General features: G+C 42.2%; 1 protein-coding gene across 4 annotated transcripts in view; it reads right to left on the bottom strand.

Moving 5' to 3' along the window:
* The window catches only part of IQGAP2 (IQ motif containing GTPase activating protein 2), a 401,604-nt gene that overhangs the window by 211,638 nt on the left and 165,725 nt on the right, over window positions 1–24,241 (bottom strand). For all 4 annotated transcript variants that reach the window (XM_077462564.1, XM_077462563.1, XM_077462566.1 and 1 more), the window contains 3 exons: window positions 19,485–19,641; window positions 12,383–12,460; window positions 11,700–11,776 (listed from right to left, as the gene is read on the bottom strand). In XM_077462564.1, the coding sequence (XP_077318690.1) occupies window positions 11,700–11,776; window positions 12,383–12,460; window positions 19,485–19,641 (312 nt within the window). The remainder of the gene's footprint in view (window positions 1–11,699; window positions 11,777–12,382; window positions 12,461–19,484; window positions 19,642–24,241) is intronic.

The raw sequence follows: 24,241 nt of genomic DNA, 5'->3' as shown, positions 1-24,241 counted from the left end.
CCTCCTCCAGGTGTGTCCCCCCTTTTCTATCTACAGTCACCAGAGGGCCTCAGCCCTGCAGGGGTAACAGGCGTATAGACTCTGTCCAGGTGTCGGTCTCCTCCTCAGGTCTCCCGTGGCCGGGCGCTGTAATCCGCTTAAACAAGATGTTCCTCTCACAATGGTCCAGAATTTGGTCCTCCACCTCTAAAATTTCCAGATGTGTGGCACAGAGAGAGACAGCATATAAAGTCCTACTGTTCTGGTATAGGACCCCCGAGGTTATTCATCGGTATGACGCCTCTCTTTCTCCCATGTGCTGGAGGTGTGGGAGGACCAAGGGTACGCATTATCATATCTTGGCAATGCGCTCTAATTACTCCTTTCTGGTCCATGGTATCTCACATGCTCCAGCAAATTTTTGACACCCCCATTCCATTGGATCCTGTCCACCTTCTCCTAGGCCTTCCCTTCCCGGAGTTGGGGAAGGCAGCTAATAAATTAGCTTCCTATGTGCTGCTTGCTGCTAAAAGAGCTATCCCCTCTAATTGGTTGTCTACTCAGCCCCCAACCCAGACTCAGCTGATACAAACCGTCGGGGACATACGCAGGATGGAACATTTGACGGCTATGGTGGAAGATGGGATTGACCGGTTTGGCGTGATCTGGGCCCCATGGGATGCCTCGATTTTTGGGCTCCCACGGGAGCCCTTGGTACCCCTAGCCACCCGGTTGGTGCCCGTCCCCTAGTGTTCCCTGACCTTCTGGCTCCCTGATGTTTTGTATTTTGTCGGTACTTCAAGTCTGTTTCTGCTGGCCCAACGGCCATTTGAAGCTTACCTTACCTCCTGAGGAAATTTATAGTGGTATGTAGCCCTCTTTTGTCAGATATTAGTCACGTTATTGAAGCACCTGCTCAAGACCCCAACCTCTGCTTTACGATATGTGTTGTCTCTCAGCCTTTTTATTTTCATAAGGTCTTACGTAATACTTTTCTGTTGTTTATTTCCTTTCTGCATTTTATTTTGCTTTGTTTTCTTTTAGTTATTTTTTTTTTTTTTTTTTTTTATCCTTCCATTGCTACTGTATATCTGTAGTCACCATGAGGTTATATCAGTCTCTCCAATAAGGTATGCTCCAGATTTTCTTTGAATATTGTCAGTTCTGTATCTTTTCATTCTCTGTAAAAAATTCTCTCAATAAAAATTACAATTTAAAAAAAAAAAGATGTTCCTCTCGCCGGCAAATGAGCAGCACCTCCTCTTTGCTAAAGAGGGACCTCACCATGTCCACCTAGATGGAGATCCTGGGTTGTACAAAAGTTATAGCGTCTACAAAATAGACGCTAGCGGACACATTGGACACATTGGACACTTTTGACACTATTTTGGGACCACATTTATACAGCGATCAGTGCTATAAAAATGTATTGATTACTATATAAATGTCACTGGCAGGGACCGTGTTAACACAAGGGGTTAAATGTGTTACCTAGGGAGTGATTCTAACTGTAGTGGGATGGGACTCACAAGGGGAGGAGACCGATCAATGTTCCTCTGTACTGGGAACACATGATCGGTCTCCTCTCCCCTGACACACACAGATCCACATCCTGGCTCTGTTACAAGCAATCGCGGGTGCCCGGCGGGCATCGCAGCCGCTGGGCATGCGCACTGGCTCCCAAGTGACGTGGTATTTGATACAACACAGATCCTCCCTGGGTCAGGACGTCGCTCCAAACTGGATGAAAGACAGGAGGAACCTGGTCAGAGAGGCTACCAAGAGGCCTACAGCAACTCTGTAGAAGTTGCAAGTTTTTTTTTTTTTTTTAAACTAAGAATGGTCATTGTGTGCATGTGATAATAATAATATCACAAATTCTCCAGAAATGTGGCTTGTATGAGAGGGTTGCAAGAAAAAAAAAAAAAAAAAAAACACACACACTTTCCAAGAAAGGCCACATGCAGTCATTACTGAGCTGTGCCAAAACGCACCTTGAAAATTCTGAGGCCACATGGAAAAAGGTATTCTGGTCAGATGGGACTAAAATTGAATTATTTGGCCTAATCCCCAAATGATATTTCTGACGGAAATCCAATACAGCTCACCAAAAAACACCATTCCTACAGTAAAGCATGGAGATGGTAATATCTATGGGGGTGTTTCTCTGCAGCAGGGACTGGAGCACTTGTCAGGATAGAAAGAAAAATGGATGGGGCAAAATACAGTCAAATTGAGGAAAAACTACTGCCCTCTGCCAGAAAGTTGTCAATGGGAAAGAGGTTTACCTTCCAACATGACAATGCCCCAAACCACACAGCACAAATGACCCCACGGTGGTTGAATGAGAAAAGGGTGAATGTCCTTGCATGGCCTAGTTAGAGCCCAGACTTAAATCCCACTGAAAATATGTTGAATGGCTTGAAGATTGCAGTCCACAAACGGTCACCATCAACGTTAACTGAACTTGAGCAGTGGGCAAATATTGTAAAGTCTAGATGTGAAAAGTTAGTAGAGACATCTAAACAGACTAAAGACCAGAGCCCTGACAAAAATGGGCACTGATAGGATGTCGACCTGGCCTTGCTTTTCAAGTGCTTTTTAAGATCAAGTACAGCATGTAATTTAATATCCAAAGTCTGGACACAGATGCACTTTAAAGTAAGCCTGGGCAAAGACTGCATAGTGAAGTTACTGTAGAACAGGAGGTATCATAACAATTACATTTCATTAGACGTTGCACACAGAGTAGATCACATTGCTCAAAGGAGGCCCCTGAACTTCGTCCCTATGCAAATAATGAACTTCAGAAAAGTCAGTATTGTCTGGACATCCCATGTGACAATGTGTGGCTCTGGTCATAGAATGCCCTTACACTGAGCAATGGACTGTGGATGCATGAGGGTGTGCATCCAATTTGACACCATAGGTGGACTCCAGTAGTGCTTTTTAATACTTCATACACATTGTGCTTGCCGTCTAGCATTATCTGCATTTGTGAGCATCTCTCCAACAAAAATATTTCTTTAAAAGACATTGGTGGACTAAAGTCTAATTATTCGGATACAATGCTTCTCACAGAGAACTACTATATAAACCTTCTTAAATTTGTATGCAATATCACATTTCACCAGTAGGTGTCATCACAAGGAACTGCAGCCTGGGAACACAACTGTGTTACTATATATAAATTTAAAAAAAAAAAGTATCACGGACAGTACTCAATTTTCTCTTACTACATGAAAAAGTCTAATCACAAGTAAGAGAGTTTCCTCCTTTTTATTGGAGTGCTTCAATTTTATATTAATAAAGCTGTGCTTTAGGTTTACTGCCTCTAATTGTTTCAGCTGCATAACCACCAGTAATACAGTTGTGTATGTTTTCCTTTTATTTGGCACAGACTACTTTCCTGAATAGTAAATTCAGACTTTACAGTGTGTGTTGTGATGGTCATATTAATAACATGCAAGAGAGAACATCTGTTCACAAATACTCCATCGCTTGAAAGTGACATAATATGTGCCTGAAATTCCATTTAACCCAATACAACAATCCTCCAGGTTGTGCTTTGTAAGCCAGCACGTCAAATAAATCAGTGCGTTTTTCCTCATTCCTCTGGACTGTGGTCATATCATGACTCCCGAAATCCAGAAGAAAATAAAGTATTTACTATGGCAATAAAACATGAAAGAGAACATGTGCAGAAGTACTTACAGGGAAAGCTCAGGTAGCGAAGATGTCTACATCTCAAGCTGGAATACTAGTTTTACCTATTTTCCTATGAGTTCATCCATAAACGCAGCTGGGCATTAAAGACCCATCATTATATTTCTAAAATACCAGTTAATCCCCCAAGGCAACAAGTGTCTGTGGCTACATTACCAAACTCAACTCAAAATATCACCCAAATCATTATCTTTGCTTTTCTTGCTTTCAAAGCTTCACCACACCAGGACTTCTCTAGAGCCTCTCAAACACCCTACTTCAACTTGTATGGCTAGCTTCTCCTCTGTCTGCCTTTTAGAAAACTAATTTATTCAGGGAAACCTATCCTGCTTCTGCCTATAAACTTAATTTTGCCTTCTTAAACCACTTATACACCCAGCTATGACCTTCAGTATCACTTGCCCTTCCCTTTAGATTGTAAGGTCTCACAAACAGAGCCCTCCTAACCTTGTCCTGGATTTTATTGTAACTGCACTGTTTCTCTTTATTTTGTAAAGAGGAGGGCTAAATGTTGGTTTAATATAAATCCTGTATAATAATAATAATAATAAAACACTTGGTCTACATTATTCATTATTATGACAGGTTTACTTCTTTCTGCACTGTGCTGTAGCTCCACCCCAGGCTGAAGCCCAATTTATGAGCATTCCAATGGGAAAGCTACAGTCAGCACTGTAGACACTGATACACACTCACACACAAACGCCCGTGTACTTGTACTCAGGCAAATGCTCCTGATGCTTCCCCCAATACTTTGCATTCCCGGAAGTCAGTGGGCGGCCGGTATGGGTGGAGAGAAGGCAAAGCGCGGGTCCTGGCACAGTAAGTCCTTGCAGTGCAGCGGAGGAAGGTAAGCCTGTGGACAGGGGTGTGGGTCACAGCCGTGTGCATCCATCACCAGCATCAGTGACTGGGCCGTCAAAATCGTTAACAGAAGTGACGGTCCGAGTCTCCGTCAGAGGCTGTACAAGGCGCCACCCATCTTGGTACACTCTGAACTCAGTAGCCTGAAGTCACAAGGCGGCAGCAGACATCTTGTTACTATATAGGCTGGGTGTAACAAGATGTTTGCTGCTGGATTCTGACTATGCTTACTGAGGCCGAGTGCAGGGTGTATCAAGATTGGCTCTTGTATACTCACTGTCAGTCATCACATATCGTCAATTTTATTTTATCATGCCTACCAAACAGTTCCACCTATCATTGCCCATAAGTGCCAACCATCAGTGTCCATCAGTCAGTGCCACCTATCAGTGCCGCAAATCAGTGCCCGTCAGTGCCCATAAGTGCCAGCCATCAGTGGCGCAAATCAGTGGCAGTCAGTGCCACCTATCAGTCCTGCATATCAGTGCTAGCAATTAGTGCTGCAAATCTGTGCCCATCAGTACATGCCACCTATCAGTGCTGCAAATCAGTGCCACATACCTGTGCCATCTATCAGTGCCCATAAGTGACAGCCATCATTGCCGCAAATCAGTGGCCATTAGCCAGTGTCACCTATCAGTCCTGCATATCACTGCCAGCCATTAGTGCTGCAAATCAGTTAGTCTGTATTATGCTTTGAAAACTGTCACTTGACATTAAAAAAAAATATATTGGTAATCGGTATCTGCGAGTACTTGAAAAAAAGTATCGGTACTTGTACTCAGTCTTAAAAAAGTGGCATTCCTAGGTGTGATCCCTGCTGACCCCTCTGCCTCCTGTGCTAAATGACAGCACTTGTCTCAAGCATACATCTGCTACCAGAGACAAGCGCTGTCAATCAAACCCTCATTAAATATACATTTACTTATAAATGAACATATGGTTGGACAGTGGTGGGAGGAATGTGAGGCATACTACCACTCTAGCTCAGTAAGTGGGCTTCAGATCAAAACAGGACACCACGCGATCATGCAGCAGAACCTGATAAAGCTCTTGGAACTGCCCCTAACTACCCCAGTGCTGCTCTGCAGAGGATCAAAGGAAGCTGATAGCAAAACAATTTCAAGTACTTATACTAGCTGTATATAAAAATACATTTGTTTTTAAAGCATACACATCTGTAGGCAATGGAGTTTACACCACCTGGGGATTAGCGTTAATAAATACTACACATTAGAGATCTATAAATGTAACATACATGACACTGAAACCCAGCCTTACAGTCATCGTAAATTAAAGGTGACGTATAGCCAAAGCTCATTAGGCTATACTTCTCCTGTCGATCAGGAGTGCAGTTCGCTCTGCACTCCTGTAGCCTGTTTTCAGCAGACAGCCGGCTGACATCACACAGATCAGTCCAGGCTCGGGAAAGTTTGTGACCATATTGTCGGGATCCGCCTACATGCCTGGACTAGCATCCAGGTCAGCTTTTCAGCGAGCCTGAGCCGGCCACTCCTGCCCCCTCCACAGCCCAGCTGGGGGGGAGGGGGACAAACTGGGCAATAAGCAGTGTTTGATCGCTCAGTTCCCATTCAAGCCAATGCTGCATCCACCTAGGCAAGTACAATTCTGTAAAAAACTAAATTCCCATGCTTCTCTTTAAATAAAATAAGTACATTTCCTCATGTCTTAACAAATGAAGAGGGGAAAAAAAAACAACATGGAACAGACTAAGCAAGGCATTAATACACTAGCTGGCAATTAAGTGTGTTGCATGTTCTGCCCAAGAATAAGTATTTATATTTCAGTGAATTAGTTAAATATCTGGCATTATTACAAATGAGAAAAGGAAGAGGTTTCCACACACAGGAAATGCGCTGACAAGGCCAGGAAGTAGATAATGGAAGCCTCTAGGTAGCAGAGGACCGCTCTACCACTACTGCTACTTGCAGTAACAGGAAATACAAGGCAGATGTTAAAGGCTTTGCTTCACTCACTTAAACATCACTATCTGGCACCAAGCTAAATGAATCGTGCACAGATTGACATCTCCAGTCCACAGAAAGCACTGTGTGACCTATGGATCTTCTGACAAATATTGCTGAGAAAATTGTCTGTGTTCCATGTGAAATTATACAGGACTTGAATCTGTTGTTGTTGGGCTGCAAATAAATCAGAAGAGACGACATCCGTATTTCTGGAGCTTTTCTTTAGGATGAAAACCCCTCCAGACAGATGTACTTTAACACAACACAAAGCCTAGCACAGCTGTGATTCCCACATCTGCAGCGATGATTTGTGCACAGCCAAAATCCCCATTTGGAAAGCAGATCTGTATATGTTTCACATCATCTAAATTTGGGCTTGACCCCGGCAAATACAGTCAACATCTAAAGTAGATCAGTCTGTACTATTTGCTGCTTAATTGTTGAACTAAAATTTTCAGAGCCTGGGCAATTTAAAAATTGGTTGCCTTCAATAAAAACCATATCCGAAAGATCAGAGCAAGAGATTCCAGCTCTTCTGCCTCTATATTACAGGTATTTACAGAGCGCTGACAATGCAGCTCTGTACATATTGCATATTTACATCACATTTATATCAGTCCCTGTCCTCGCCACCCTTGCTTGCAAGTATATACTAGGGCCAATTTAGAGAGGAGCCAATTAACCCACCAGCATGTCTTTGGAGTGTGAAATGAAACCTGCACAAGAACAGGGAGCACTTGCAAACACTTTGCAGATAGTGCCCTGGATAGGATTCAAACCAATGACCACAGTGCTGCCACTTTGCAAAACTCAACTTATACAATAGTATTTTAACTTGGCCACGCACCCTTCAACCACCACAGTTGTCCTTATTAGTCAGTTCCCAGTCACAAGCATCCACAATAAAGCATGGTTGGACAAATCTTTCCGAAAGTTTAGTCTTGCTTTCTGGCAGCGGGTAAAATGGGTCAATAGGCCAATGAGCAGTTCCGAGTAGGGGTGTTTCACATTGAACTCCAGGTTAAAAAGAAGCGGCTTTTGCAGCAATGCTCATCTTCAATTGGTTTGTTGACTCCCGTAGCAATTTATTTCTGCCACTAGATTTTGAAAGTCTTCAGGGTTGAATGACAGCCAGCATTATTTAACCCACTTCTGCTGAACTCAGACCCACCACCTCCTAGGAGAATGTCACCATGCCAGACTTCAGAGTACACTGCACTGAATGGCACTCATGTCATTATGCAAGCACCACTCTGTACAGGAACATGGACCTCATGTTGCCAATAGAGCAGAAGTAAAAGGACTTGTGACATCGCCACAATACTGATCTAAAGTTTTAGAAAACCCCTATTTTTCCACTTTATATTTAAAATTTACAGTTTAAATGTCTCAATGTACTCTGGAAAAAAAGCATAGAACAAAAACAATTGGACATCAAAAAGAAATCATGGATTTTGCCAATATACAACACCCGAGCACACAAATAATGTTCGGAAAGTTCTTCCCAGCACTGTTGCAGAAGTTCCCACAAATGTGTTGCTCTTGTAGATTGCGTTGCTTTTACCCCTCTATCCAGTTCCTCCTAAAATCGGCATGATGGGGTTTACATCTGGTCATTCCATGACTTGGATCCTACCGTCTTGTTTTTTTCATCTAAGGTAGTTCTGGCACAGCCTGGAGGTATGTTTTGGGTTATTCTCATGCTGTAGGATGAACCTCTGACCAACTAGGTGTTTTCCAGAGAGTATTGCATGGCACTGCAAAATGCTGTGGTAGTAGTTTTGGTTCAGGGTGCCATGCACTCTGTGCAAGTCACCAACTCTGGATCAAAAGAGCTCCAGACCATCATGCTTTCTCCTCCATGCTTGACAGTTACCGTTAGATGCAGAGGAACCATCCCATCACCTACTTGATGGCATACAAAAACCCTGCATGATGGACCAAAAATCTCAAATTTTGATTCATCAGTCCCATAAGACCTCCTTAAAGAGGAGGGGCGTTTAAAAAAAAAAAAAAAAAAAAAAAAAAAATTAAAAGTCAGCAGCTGCAAACACTACCTGTCCAGTGCACCCGCGATGTCGGTCGCCCGAGGCCGACCCGTCCCTCGGCTCTCGGGTCCCGGCGCCGCCATTCCTTCTAAGGGAAACAGGCAGTGGAGCCTTACGGCTTCACTGCCCGTTTCCTACTGCGCATGCGCGAGTCGCGCAGCGCTTTGTGAATGGGACGCGCTGTGTTCTGGAACACACAGTTCCCAGAACACAGCGTGACCCATTACCCAGAAGACAACGCGACAAGGAGAGAAGACCAGAAGATCTCCGTGGAGGAGGAAGAGGAAGATTAGGATTATGTGCCTAGCAACAGGCATTTCTGGTAAGTAAAAAAAAAAAAAAAAAAATCTTCATTTTTTTTTTATTTTTTATTTTTTTTTATTTTTTTATTTTTTTCAGGGTGGCCCTCCACTTTAAAGTCTTCAGTAGTCGATGCTTAATGGTCCAGGCAAACATTTTATTTTCAAACCTGCAGCTCAAAGTTTTCTCCTCACAGTTGAAACTGAGACTTGCTTACTTCAATCAGTGTTAAGCTGTGCTTGATGCTGTGACGTAAGTTATGCAAGCTGTTGCCTCTCAGAAACTTGTTTTTTGCCATGGCTTTGGGTCTGCCATACCTCCTGCTGTAAGAGTTTCCTTGAGTTTCCAAGTGCCTTTGATGATGTAGGAAACTGTACTCACTACCTTGGCTGGCTGTGCAATTTCTCCAAAGGAAAGACCTACATTTTTAAAGGTTATTAGAATGGTCTGTCTTCCTTTGTAAACTGCCTTTTTTTCTCCATTTTAAGAGCAATATACTACTTCCTGCACTACAATATTGTCCAAATATTGCTTAAGAGGGTGCAGTAACAGTCTGTTTCAGCATTGCTTTTATACGAGCGATTGTAAGTAATCAACAAACGTTGGGACACCTGTAGAATTGTTAGCGTTAAACTTTCAGCCCACGTTCACATTATGCTGTTTTGATATGCCACTTGATATGCTAAATCGTTGCCTATTGCCGATAAACAGCACTGTCCGAATCTTTGCGCCACGGCACAGATTTCCAAAAGTAGCTACTGCACCAATTTTGGAGACTTTGGGGGCGATTTGAATAGATATCTGTGCATGAACCCGCACAGATGTCTGTCAAATCGCCCCTGAAATCAGGCAGAAATGCCATTTTGAAATCGTGCGTGTTCAGCTGAACTTGCACGATTTCAAAACGGCTCTCAGTGTGAATGTGGGCTCAAGACTTATTTACTTACATTGGTACAGAACAACTGTGAGTTGTTAACCCATTACCTCTTCCCTGAAAAAGGCCTTAAACTTTTGTCCCCTCTGACAGTTTACCACTTAAAGCGGATCTTACTGTATCTGAGCACCACAAACCAAAAACAATTTTATCCATTTTTATCAACTCCCCCATCCAGCCACGTCTCTATACTTTATTTTGTTGATAAATCAATTTGAAAAACAAACCCCTAGCATTTCTGGCCATGGTCATCTTGAGTAAGGGTAAATGATTCATGTAGAATTTACTTTCTGGAGTCCATCTGCCCTCAACTCAAGCATGCATGCAGGAAAGTGTGCTTAGTTGAAACCCCCCTTCCTGAAGGCTCCTGGAATGTATGACATCATTTGCCTGAGCAAGAAACCAGCAAGTGACTGAAGAAATGTAAAAAAATAAAAAAAGTACATATGATATACTTTCGTACCCATTTACTAATGCTAGCAGCATGAGGATTAAAAATACTGTATTTATTGGCGTATAGCACGTGCTTTTTCACCCTGAAAATCGGGTGCAAATGGCACATGCGTGTTATACGCCAATAGTTCAACTTTAGCTACCTCAGAGGGGTGAGGGAGGAGGGCGGGACGAGTGCCGTCAGATTACATACAGTTAGAATCTCCCGTTTACTTGGCCGCCTCTGTAATAGGAAGTCCCGTCTCCTGGGCCGCCATTGAAACACTATTCTGTCTATCATATGAGATACTCACTGTATGTAATCTGTTGGCATAAGTCCCGCACACCTCCCTGTCCCCTCTAGGCTGCATATGGGCATCGATCAGGCTGCACTGATGGCAAGGTTGAGGCTGCTGCATTGATGGCAAGGGTGAGGCTGCGGATGGGCATTGATCAGGCTGCATTGATGGCAATGGTGAGGCTGCAGATGGGCACTGACCCTTATTTTGCTTCAAAGTTCCTCATTTAAAATGTACGTTTTTTTCCCTGAAACGTCCCTCCTGAAATGAATGTGCGTGTTATACCCCAATAAATACGGTAATCAATGTTGATTAAGCGTGAAGTTCAACTTTAACTTTGTACCATTTCAGATTTTTAACTGGATTTGAAGAGTTTAGCTTTCAATAAAAAATGGAAAATAGGGGTGGGTGCGCAGTTTGTCTCACCAATTAAGGCATTCTTCTGCAGTAACCCCTCCTGGTGCAATATATGTTATCACTGTACACATCCATATAAATGATCATGTTGTGGACTAGATGGAGTTCAGTCCACCAAGTGATTTGAGAAGAGTCATCTCAGGTTAACACACGATACACGACACATTAGCAGGCATATCAATTTATAATGCACCTTCACCATACTTTACTGGCACATTCAGACAGAAGAATTGGTCAGGTCTGGATTTCTCCTCAAGTCATGTCATCTGAGGATATCCACAACGTTCAGTGTATTTATACAGCTGCAAATGCCACAAGATTTACCTGTCTCTGAGCTACGTTCAGCCAATGATTTCAAACAATTACCCATGGAGACCTGCAGTGCTCTTTCCCCAATTTTCTGCACATGTAGCAAGAATTTGCCAAGGATTACGCCCAATGCCTTAATTTTCATTTATGGACATTAGTCTTCTTGTACAACATTCACTAGAGGGCTTTAAAAACACGGAGAATACTCCCAATGACTGTAGGAGAATGGCCCTTAAGTGATGAAAATAACATACTGTACATTGCTACAGAAATTTCAGAACCATAAATGGACTATTGTTTAATGATTAGGAAAGGAAACTTTAGGTGCACTGTATGGAATATATGGTCAAAAACAAATTTCTATTTATTACACAAAACATGAATACAATTTTTCTTTTTTTACCTTAATGCATGAATACAGTATATGACACGTGGAATGTTTTTTCGATCGTAAACATCGGTGGTCTCTGGATAAAATATCTGTAATTGCACATCAAAACAGGAAAAAATTATCAACTCCAATTATAGAAATTTAAACAGTTGTATGTGATCAATTAAAATACTAATTTTGTAGAAAAATATGATTTACATTTCAGAATTTGAAACACATTTAATAACAGTATATTGCTTAAATTTAAAGTATGTAGAAATTATTTTCTAAAGATTACACTAAAGGTATATGCTAGTCTATAGGCATTCCATTTTATATATGAAAGGGTAACCCTCCTACCGCTCTCATAAATAGCAACACAGCTTTTATCAACTGGATTCCATCTAAATTGAAAAGGTTCAATCCCTTGCTAAGTTTTTACACCTCTTCAATACCTCAGCAAGAGATCTAAAGACTCTGCAGGAGTTAAATTCCTGGGCTGTCCATTTCATTCAAAATAGAAAACCCAATGGAACTTGTTAACAATGACTTGGTACATCACATGGGGTTCACGCAGACTAGGTGGTACTCTTTAAGTACAATTTGCTAGCACTGTGGCCGATTAGTTTAGATTTGCTCCAAGCTCAGCATTGCAGAGAAGAGACCAGGTTTATATACACATAGTTTTTACTATACCATTACTAAAGATTTCTTACCTTAGGCAGTCCTATTGATTCCATAGCTCGCAACCACTGTACTGTGTTATCTGTATGCCGAAAATGTAAGCCAGACCGCTGTTCAAAAAAAAAAAAGAAGATTCATAAATGTGCAAAAGAATAAAAAATAAAACTTATAGATGCACAAACCATAACCCACCTCTTATATGCATTCCTTTCAATGTCAATAAATCAATCAATTTGCAACTCAGCTGTTGTAGTTTGTTGAAATCTGCAAACTGAGCTGCCACAAAGCATTTTAAAAGGCAGGCTAGCAGTGGAAGCCCAGCTCTAAGATTTTGTGTGAGAAAGAGTACTTGGTAGAGGAACAGAATAGTGCTCAGCATGGGTTCACCCGTGTCCTACTGTTTACGCCTAATCCTAGAGGCATGGCAGTGCCAAAGATCTGAAGAGGGCACATCACCGTTCCTATACTTTGTAGGTGCACAGCGTGGCAAGGGGCAGGTTGATTACAACATTATCTGCTCACTTTACAAACCTTTGGATAGAGAAAAAACTTCAAATATGTATTACAACGCTATATCCAGCCTGTCATGTTAACCACTGTGACTGGCTTTTAGAGGGGACTGTGACTGGCCTTTTTCCTACTGATTATGGGCCCTGGCTTTTGAGGCGGTTCCGTTCTTTGGGGGGTGCCTGGGGGACTTTTGGATTCAAGTCCAGCTCTCCCCGAAACACACAGACTGAGAACCAGAGGACCCGTTTACAGATTTGGGGCCACTGTGTTTTGTTGGGGTAGACAGCCCAAACCCCCTTCTATACTCAGAGACTCAAAGTAGATGATTATAATCGGCTCAAAACAACCTGATGCTGCCCCCCCCCCCCCGCGCTGTTACGTGTAAACTGTTTATTAAGGTGTTATGTGTTGACTGTTAAGTGTCTTTCTCCTGTTAATTGATTCACTTATTTTTGTCTGTTGGCTAATCCTCCTGGAGGTTCCTACATGAAGCAATTAGTCTTATGTCAACTTTACCTAGTTAATAAACCATTGTGGGATGTTTATCCCAATGTGTAATATTTGTTCTCATTGTTCATGTGGCGACTGCCCCCATGTTTAAAATGTATAAAACTTGTGTTTCTGTTCAATAAAGTTAGTCATGTTTCACTCCACATTGGTTCTGTCTGATGCTTGGGGTAAAATTATATTCTGGTTCCAAAGTGGAGGAGATACCCAGTTGGGGTGTCAGGCAGTCCGTCACAGCCATTTGTCAGTAAGTGCTCTTTAAAGTAGACTTGAACCATAAAAGTGAAGATTTTCTTCGCAGTACCCTGAAAAAATGACATTCTATCCTAAATGTTTCCTGCAGAATTACAGTGATATTGTTTTCAGACAGACCCTGTCTGGTACAGTTACAGTAGATAAGGGGTTCAACAAGATATAACCCTGTGCTCAAAAGATTCAAAGATACAAGAGATTCAAAGTTCCCTGAAATAGAAGACCATTTACACTCCAGTAGAGTGTTGGAAGCTGGTGTCCCTGTTTTGCACTGTGGTTCTTTTCGCCAAGCCCAAGTCACTGACAAGTCCTCACACAGCGAGCACAGACATCCGAAACTCCCATAAGTGTCCATTGCTGGAGAGTCTGGCAGACTGTAGTGGTGGAACAAAGCAAGGTAGTAGACACCGGCTCCCAAAGATGGGAGAGCTTTCTAGTGCAAGGCCAGGCACAGGACATTGTAAAATTTGGCAGGGCAGTGGGCTATAGAAAGAGCAGAGTGGCAGATGGGGGTCGCATTGTGTGGCATATAAGAGGTGATGTTGGCACTGTCTAATCTGAATCTCAATGGGATGGTTGGAAGACTGGCTGCCCTGTTGAGAGGAAGAGGGCACGGGTGACTGGTCACCTTTCCAGGAAGTTACAGGAGGCAGATTGGTTGTATTCTTGTGCATCATATATTGTATTAACAATAATATTCCAAAATACCATAACAGTCATACAGTCAGCTGTATAGCAAACAAAAAAATAGAAATAGGATGGCGGAGGAAGACATTTTAGCAGTTAACAATCCAACAACACTCTATTGACATAAGACATTAAAGATTTTATTTCATAGCGACTGTACAAATACAGCCAGAAACGCTTCCTGTCAGATATATTTTTAGTGTCAGACATACCAGCCCATACAGCAATCTGTATGGAACAAAAGAATAACCTCTGTTCTCACATATGTCCTGGGAAATCTCTGGTTGTAAAATAATAAAAGTCAAAGTAATCAGACTGATCTGAAGACCGCAGCTGCCTTGTACAGGTTGTCCACAAAACTTCTGGCTTTGTAGCAGTGCATGTCTAAGCAAGGTTATCTAATAACTAGTCGCGGTAACAAAGGGAAATATTTCTGAGAACATCCACCTGCCATACTATGAACTCTACAATAATCTGGGGCACAGTAGCTATGGCACTAGTGAAATGTCAGAGCTGTGTCGGGAACCATCCAGGATGCCATGGAATTGGGTCAGCTCCTCCTGGCATTGAGAGCACAGGCAGCTTCACAAATTACTTTAGAAGCAGGTTGGCAGATACACAAGAAACTTCACAGTATTTACTGTGAAGAAGCCCTCTAGACAATGGCTCACAGATAAAGACCCGTCAATCTTCTATATTATATATTGATGCCAGGGCTAAACTATATATTCATTCAGCCACTCACTGCAAGGCATTCATACAGAGAATAGGAATAACAAAGGCAGAGTAAGGTAAATGTTATGCCAAGATAATAGCTGCAGTACTACATAATTGCCCCCGACTAAAAAGACCACAGAGACTGTTAATTATGTAATTGAAATTAATAGGCAGATTAAAGTAAAAATTATAAGGCCAACCTTTGATGTAAGTAAATGCATATTTCCAGCCCCTGGTGCCATTAATTATACCATTCCAACCTCTGTTGCTTTGAAATGTAAAGCCATAAGGCAGTCTCTGATGTCAGTAACAGCAGGGTGCCAACCCTGGTATCAGCAAATATAAACGCCAATTTCTTATGCATGTAAAATTTATTGTCAGATGCTAGCATGGGTCAGTAGCCTTTGGTCTAGTGCTAGTAAATGCACCAGCACTGGAAACACTGAAACAGTGGCTAGTGCTGGTGTCTGGCGATTTTGGCCAGCACATGTACACAGACACACTACCCACGATCCTCCCTCTAACATGTTTCTCCCGTAATTTTGGCTTAATCATAGGACAAAACTTATACTAACTGTAGTAAAGAATAAATGTACTACCTTTTTAATGAAAGCTTAAGCTGTTTAAAGTGCCCATTTAATCCAGCATACTAGTGAACAGGCAGAATTCAGGTACTTATATTAGCTGTAGTTAATAATAAATGTAATACTTTTTAATTAAAAACATAAATGAATTAAAAAGGATAAGTATGTCTAAAGCCATCTTGGCCCTACTTCTCCTATTGATCACAGGAGTGCACTTTGTTCTGCACTGTTTTGACCCATTTTTACACAACAGCAGGCTAAAGCTTGCTGTTGGCTTACGTCACTTTGCCGATCCAGGTTCTGGAAAGATCCAGACGACTTTACAGCTGGCACCCACCCAGATCTATTGACTGGCATCTGGCTCAGCCTCTCGGCAAGCCGCTAAGAGCCTGAGCCAGCCACTTCCGTCCCCTCCACAGCCTGGAGTTCCAGTGAGGGCTAGAGGTGCAGAGCAGAGAGCCAGTGTCTAACAGTCACCAGCTCTCTGCTTAGTGAAGGCTGAGAACTGAGCAGAGATTTTTGATCGCTCAGTTCTCTGTAGAGTCAGCAGGGGACAACTGCAGCCAGCTAGGGGAGGATAATTGTTTATTTTTTGGTATTCATGAACCTCTCTTTTGAAGTATCCACAGCAGGAGCACATTTTTGTGGGGTTTCAAGCGCCTAGCTTTGCTGGAAGGCAGCAGTGAGCAACAGGTCACTCACACAACCTAGGTAACCTGGAACCCAGGGCCAAGGTTTCATGGGGATTTTTTATTTATAGATTCATTATGCACATGCGCTTTTACGCTATGTGTATATAGGGAATGGGGGCTGTGAATAAAGTGAAAACTTCCATTTTTTGGAAATAACACTTTAAAGGGTTAATTTAATTCTTCGTGCAATACAAAATGCTGGTGCAAGCTCCAGTGCAAAAATTAGACAAACATTAATACATTTTAATATGCCTGACATAATCACAATGTAATTTTAAATTGCATGGCATTCTAGGGCCATGTCACAGTAGCGACCCTCTTGACTGAATCACCAGCAAGAGGATTACTAAAAAAGCACTTCTATGGCGTTGCAACCTTCATAGCCAAAACACTGCAAAATCTCACTAAACACTAAAAGAATTTTCAGGTCTCGAAAAAGATCATTAGTGTCGTGCTTGAGATTTTACCAAGTAACACTGGCCTGAAACATTACAGATACCATCAAAGGGAGGTCAATCATCCACATCTCCAGCAACTCCTAGCATCCTATCAAGGAACCCTGGGGTTGAGAATGGCTTCTGTAAAAGCAGAGTGTTCTATTTTAGCGTTTTTCATCTTAATGCATTAGAATAAAAAACCTTTGCGCAGAAGCCCCCTTCAGCCCCTCCCCCCTAATACTTACCTGAGCCCCGTCTTGATCCAGCAATGTGCAGTAATGTCTCGTTTGTCTGGGACTCTTCCTTCTGATTGGCTGAGACACAGAAGTGGCACCATTGGCTCCTATTGGTGTCAAAGTCAGTTAGTCAATGAGGAGAGAGAGAGAGGGGGCAGGGCCAAACCGCAGCTCTGTGTCTGAATGGACACACAGAGCTGCGGCTCGTGCCCTAAAAAAGTATTCATAACCCTTAACATTTTCCATTTTCTATTTTGTCATGCTACACCCAAAAACGTAAATGTATTTTATTGAGATTTTATGTGATGGACCAACATAAAGTGGCACATAATTGTGAAGTGGAAGGAAAATGATAAATGGTTTACACTTTTTTTTTTTTTACAAATAAATATGTGAAAAGTGTGGCATGCATTTGTACTCATCCCCCTTTACTCTGATACCCCTAAAATCTAGTGGAACCAATTGCCTTCAGAAGTCACCTAATTAGTAAATAGAGTCCACCTGTGTGTAATTTAACCCAAGTATGAATACAGCTGTTCTGTGAAGCCTTCAGTGGTTTGCTACAGAACCTTAGTGAACAAACAGCATTACGAAGGCCAAGGAACACACCAGACAGGTCAGGGATAAAGTTGTGGGGAAGTTTAAAGCAGGGTAAGGTTATTAAAAATATCCCAAGCTTTGAACATCTCACAGAGCACTGATCAACCCATCATCCAAAAATGGAAAGAGTATGGCACAACTGCAAACCTAACAAGACATGGCCGCCCACCTAAACTGACAGGCAGGGCAAGGAGAGCATTAATCATAGAAACAGCCAAGAGGCCCATGGTAACTCTGGAGGAGCTGTAGAGATCTACAGCTCAGGTGGAAGAATCTGTCCACAGGACAACTATTAGTATATGCACAACCCACAAGCCTTTATGGAAGAGTGACAAGAAAAAAGCCATTGTTGAAAGAAAGCCATAAGAAGTCCTGTTTGCAGTTTGCGAGAAGCCATGTGGGGGACACGGCAAACATGTGGAGGAAGGTGCTCTGGTCAGATGAGACCAAAGTTTAACCTTTTGACCTAAAAGCAAAATGCTATGTGTGGCGGAAAACTGACACTGCGCATCACTCTGAACACACCCCACCGTGAAACAGGGTGGTGGCAGCATCATGCTGTGGGGATGCTTTTCTTCAGCAGGGGCAGGGAAGATGGTCAATGTTGATGGGAAGATGGATGGAGCCAAACACAGGGCAAGCTTAGAAGAAAACCTGTTAGGGTCTGCAAAAGACTTGAGACTTGACCCTGAAAATACAGCCAGAGCTACAATGGATTCATGTGTTAGAATGGCCAAGTCAAAGTCCAGACCTAAATCCCACTGAGAATCTGTGGCAAGACATGAAAACTGCTGTTCAGACACTCTCCATACAATCTGACAGAGCTTGAGCTATTTTGCAAAGAAGAACGGACAAAAAAAGTCACTGTTTAGATGTGCAAAGTTGGTAGAGACATCCGCAAAAAGACTTGCAGGTGTAATTGCAGCAAAAGGTGGTTCTGCAAAGTATTGACTCAGGACGCCACACTTTTCACGTATTTATTTGTAACACATTTTGAATCCTATTTATCATTTTCCTTCCACTTCACAATTTTGTGCCACTTTGTGTTGGTCTATCACATAATCCCAATAAAATACCTGTTTTTGGTGGTAACATCACAAAATGTGGAAAATTTCAAGGAGGTATGAATACTTTTTCAAGGGACTGTAGAAAGCAGTTTTCTGTGGGGGCAGTCGGCAGGAGCCATGAGCCCTTGCGAGGGACCAGAGAAAAGGAGGATCCAGGCTGCTCTGTGCAAAACCACTGCACAGAGCAGGTAAGTTTAATATGTTTGTTATTTTTTAAGAAAACAAAAAGGAGACTTTAGTATCACTTTTAAAGGTCTGCTTCATAAAGCACTATTGCAACTGCCCTAAGCAAAATGGTTAAATTGTAAAGATTTACAGAGCAGTTATATACTTTTATTAAAAAGCTGGGAGAATTCTACATCCATGAGCTGCCTTCCAAGTAGGAAATGAGATTTCTGTGAAGATAGACAAGATACTAATATGTTGGTCTCCTCACCCAGTTTCCAATGTAAATTATGTTGACTGTACCCTCCTATTGTAGACAAGTAGATGGGTCTGCCTCGCGTTGGCCAACAGGGATTGACCCAAGGCAGACCCACCAACTTGCCTGCATCAACAAGATTCACCCATTTATAACAGCAGCGGTGCAGGAGATCAGACAAGGCCATGTAATGACAATATATCTTAAATTTCCTGACCTAATACTCCCCTACTGCCAATATTATAGCTTTTCCACTGGTGATTATGCAATACTGACTGCTTTAAATGCTACAAGGATTTTCCACAACCCCAAAACTGCCCAAAAAGTGTCAGATTTGCACAACTTCTCAAGACAGGCAACACATTTTTAAAAAGATTGAGCGCAAAATAAAATTAAAATAAAAAAAAAAAAGACAGGCAAGTACCTTAAACCGCGTTTGCTCCACATCATAAATTTTCTTTTCTGAGATCATCTTTGGAGCAAAGAACCTTCCTAACTTGGCAAGGTAGACTCCATTTCTTAGACCTTCTTCCAGCTCTGTGGTTGGGGGCAGCTCTTCAACCAGACAGGCTTCCATCCACCTGCAGAAAACCAAAAGGGCAAAGTTATTACCGGACAATATAGGACCAGATTAGTTAAAGGGATCATTTTATAGCTTGCATTTTCCTTTGCCAATTTAATCATATAACCCAGGCCAGGTGCAAGATATGGAACAATGAGAGAGGGAAGAAAAAAAAAACAACATTTCTGATACACACTTGAATATCTCAGCATGTGCGTTTAATTTAACATCCATGGAAGCCAAACATGTCCAGGTGAACTAAAGTGCAGTGGAAGAGTGAGTAATGCGTAATCGCTCTGGACAGCGCCGACACTGAAGATGGAGGGACTGCTTGTATTCCCATGAAGTTCTATGAAAAACAGGTTATTTTAGGAATATAAAACCTGCACAGAACTGTCATGATTCAGAGAATGCGACTATTCAAGCATTATAAAGTGACAGACCTCAGACTTTGAGACTTAACAAAGGTTTCTAAAAGATCTAGAATCAGCTTAAAGTGGTTGTAAACCTCAGACATTAAAAATTAACAAAGTATATCCCTCTGTAGTCATTTCCGTCTGCTGATTTGCTCCTCTGCTATCAGCATGAATCACTTCTGACAAGTTTTCCTGACACCAAGAGAAAAATGGTGACGAGGAGGGATGCTCCAGCTGATTGACATCCTCAACTCTGTTCCTGTGTAATGGGAAGGGGGGGGGGGGGGGGTGTCCTTTCCCACCAATCCACTCCCGAGCTCTGCGGAGTGCAACTTCAGCGCTCCACCCCCTTTTTTCTGAACTCTCAGACAAGCTTTATAAATTCTGGACTTTAAACAAATGTAGAGAAATGTAGAGAAAAGGTGGCTGCAGGTAACAGATGTAGGGTGATGAATTTCATCTCTGTGTATCACCTGAGGATAGTTGCTTAACTAGGCATATGCAAGGGTTTACAACCACTCGCAGATTCAATAAAAAACAAAACAAAAAAAACTAAAAAACAGTCAGTTCTGATATATAGCACAAGACAAAATTTCAGAGATCTGTTCCCTGCCCCTCTTCCCTCACCTCCGCAAAATAAAGCCCTGGCACACAATGGCTGACTATTTAGTTCAAATAAGTACTTATTATCACTAAGACTGTCAGAGCCCAGATTCTTTGTATAATATCTACAAACCTAGAATGATAAACTCCTACCTAGAACCACATTTTCTCTATAGAAAGTGTTCCTACATGTCAGGTACAAAAAATATTCTTACTAGTCTAGAGTCCAGCATTCTCCTTGCACTGCTATGCTTCCATGCCACCTGTCTGCCTTCTCTTTTTTTATGAGCATGTGCCCTGTGGGATCGAAATTGTGCAATACTTTGCCCTTCACTGAAAAACTGCCTTCTGCAATGTGTGATATGGACATCCCAGAAGGCAGCTGGTAGCCAATCTCTAGGTCATCCTCGCCTATGTGAGAAATTAAGAATTGGCATGCTGCACCGCAATTATAAGGTATTTACTCTGCCTAACAATGAGATGAGGATGAGGATGAGGATGAGAGGAACTTAATTTCGTAGTTAAAGATCTGCTTAAAGCCATAGTGAGGGGGTTGTCTTTAAAGTGGTTCTAAATGTTAGGTGTTTTTTTTTTTTTATCTTAATGCATTCTATGCATTAAGGTAAAGAATATTTTGGGCACAGCTCCCACAGCCTTAACTTATACTGACCTGAGCCCTGTCTCAATCCAGCAATGTGCATGTGAGCAGTGGCTCCAACGGGTCTCTCTCTCTCTCTCCTCAATGGCCCATACAGCAGTGGGAGCCACTGGCTCTTGCTGCTGTCAATTACAGCCAGTGAGCCAATGAGGAGAGCAGGGGGCGGGGCCGAGCCACTCTGTGTGTGTGAATGAACTATGTCCTTTCACAGGGGCATGGCTTAAGAGGCTTGCTATTTGGGGCACTTGGCAGGGGGGAGGGGCCAGGACTGCCAACAGGGGACCCAAAAAGAGGAGGAAGACCGTGGCTGCTCTGTGCAAAACCAAAGCGCAGAGCAGGCAAGTATAACATGTTAGATTTTATATATATTTTTTTTTAATTACCACCTTTACAATCACCATTATATTGGCTATAGAGTCGACAGACCGATAAAGACATTCTTTTAAATGTCTGTAATATACTGTGGCAGCTATTTTTTTTTTTTTTATCTTGATTCTGCCATCAACACATTTCCTGTCCTGGGGTGACAGAGCACACTCACGGTACTATATATATTACAGCAAGACTGGAAAGTACCTCCCCCTCTCCGTATCTTCACAACATATGGTTAGGAGTTCTGTAGTTCATGGAAGTAACCTGGGTGCACAAGCCAGCACTGGATTTCTGGGAAGATCAGAGCAGTAGTGTCACTGAACTGCTCTTGGGAGGTGATTAGGATTTTTTTTTTCTTTTTTCTTCTTCTTAACACTGACTGCTTATTACAGCAATGATCACTGTGAAATGGTGAATTACATCCATTCATGTGCTATTGTGTACGAATGTGATAGCTGTGATTGGTCATAGCTATAACATTGTACAGGTCCACGGTAACTGACCCTGTACCATTAGATCACTGTGACCAATCACAGAGATCATCACAATAGTACATAATGGCTATAAATGAAAGCCAACAGCTGACATGTGATCGCTGTGATTGGTCACAGGGATCACATGATACCAAGGCCACGTACAGCTACAAGGGGAAAAACTATCTGTATTCCACTGTGTCCGGTGGACACATCAGGTGACAAAGTGCATGCCGCTGTGTGCCCCCTAGAGTGCACAAGTGGGAGGACGTGATATGACATCCAATTAGTGCTGGCAGTGGTTAAAGTACAGATCTGCATGACAGTCAGTTAACTAGCAATATCAGAATAGGAGGGTAAGAATGTCAGCCTTCATATTTCTCATAGCACATTTCTTGAAAGGGTCAGAGCTGTCTATAATGAAGCCACTATCATCCTTCAAGAAATTCAAATGATATAGTACTTCCAAAAATACACTCAATGTGGATTTAATAAAACTGAAAACACGTTTTTCCTTTTTTTTCCCCCCGTATAAAATGAAAGGATAAGTACAGCCAAAGCTCGTTTGGCTGTACTTCTCATGTGGATCACAGGAGTGCAGCTAGTTAGTGGGGGTGGACAGAGAAGACAGCAGTGACTGAGAGCTGAGCGATCAGTGGTGTTTGATCGCTCGGACTTAGAGCTGGCGGGGGACAGGTGTATCATCAGACCGATGCTGCATCCATCCAGGTAAGTATCATTTAAAAAAACTGAAACAAAACGTAAACTCGACAGATCACTATTGGCAACAACTTCACTTTTGTTCTGTGTTTTTTTCCTCTTTAACGAACAAGCCTGTTCTGATCAATCTGTACACGTACAAGGCTAAAATGAAATAAAAATATAAACAAAGTAATAAAGAGAGGGACAGTTAAAAAAATAAAGTTTTTTTGTTTTTTGTTTTCTCTGTGTATAGTATATTTTTTAAATCTGTAATCCCCAGACTTTGATCTATATTACACACTAGTGGGCCAACTTCTTTCAGAGACAATCAATCATCAAGAAAAGAAGTAAAGCACAGACATTTATGGTCAGTATCATTTTAGAATGTCTTTACCATGCTTCTCCAATCCTCCTCGGATTTCTGGTAGCAAAATAAAAGACTGCACATATAAACAGGATATGCTGACCCATCATTTCACTCCGATCAAGGTTTTTCTAAACGTGTGGGGAAAAGCACTGATCCCTCATTAAAATTCAAAGTATGCAGAGCAGGCCACCCTATGTTTCAGTACCAGCTTTGCCCTTTACTGTTCTCCGGGCTTTAACAAACTGACACTTATGGCCTTTCGCGGACCGCAAGGAAGGTACATTGAGCCATAACAGTCAGCATTACTCTTCTACTGATCAGATTTCACTAAACTGTGATCCTGTACATGCTTCTTGCGGCCCCATTCATTTTGATGGAAAGTCATATTTGTAGCAAACTCCAGCATTTCTGTGGAGCCTAGCTCTCCTCATAGGTATGAATGGGGCCCTGGCATGCAGGATGAAGAGATCTTGGCAAGGATGCTTTCAGAAGAAAGGGCGGGGGTTGCACAGTGAAGATCTCTAGAATGTGGATGAAGGCAAGTATTGGTCCAGGCAGGCTGCACCCAGGGGACAGGGCATGCTTAAACAGTATGTATACCAAAATGACAGTTGTCCTTTATTACTACCATAACCTGAAATAACTCGTTTACAATCATTTCCACCTGTCCCGTAGCACACAAACTAGAAAGCCAACTGGAAATGGAAATCATAAGGGACATAGGCCTAAGAGCCCAAGTGCAAAGACCTCATCACTATAGTCCCAAGGACACCAAATCTTAGAATGATAAATCATGGAATCAATCACTTCAGTATTTAAAATAAATCTTCCCACCACACACACGAAACCGAACCTTCATTTATTTTTTAACCACTTCCCACCCAGCCAATGTATATAAACGGCCGGGTAGGCGCTCTCTCCTGAGTGGAAGTTCAGGAACATTCCTCAAAAGGAGGGGGATCGCGCATGCTCGCGCAGTGGCGCAATCCCGATGCACTCGTGTTACCCGGACACGGGGCATCTGCTAT

The sequence above is a fragment of the Lithobates pipiens genome, unplaced genomic scaffold (genome assembly GCF_037356315.1).
Source record: "Lithobates pipiens isolate NorthernLeopardFrog02 unplaced genomic scaffold, aLitPip1_a1.2 Scaffold_3, whole genome shotgun sequence".
Lineage (NCBI taxonomy): Eukaryota > Metazoa > Chordata > Amphibia > Anura > Ranidae > Lithobates > Lithobates pipiens.
Note: the sequence above shows the minus strand (reverse complement) of the source record. Positions and strands in the feature narration are given on the sequence as shown.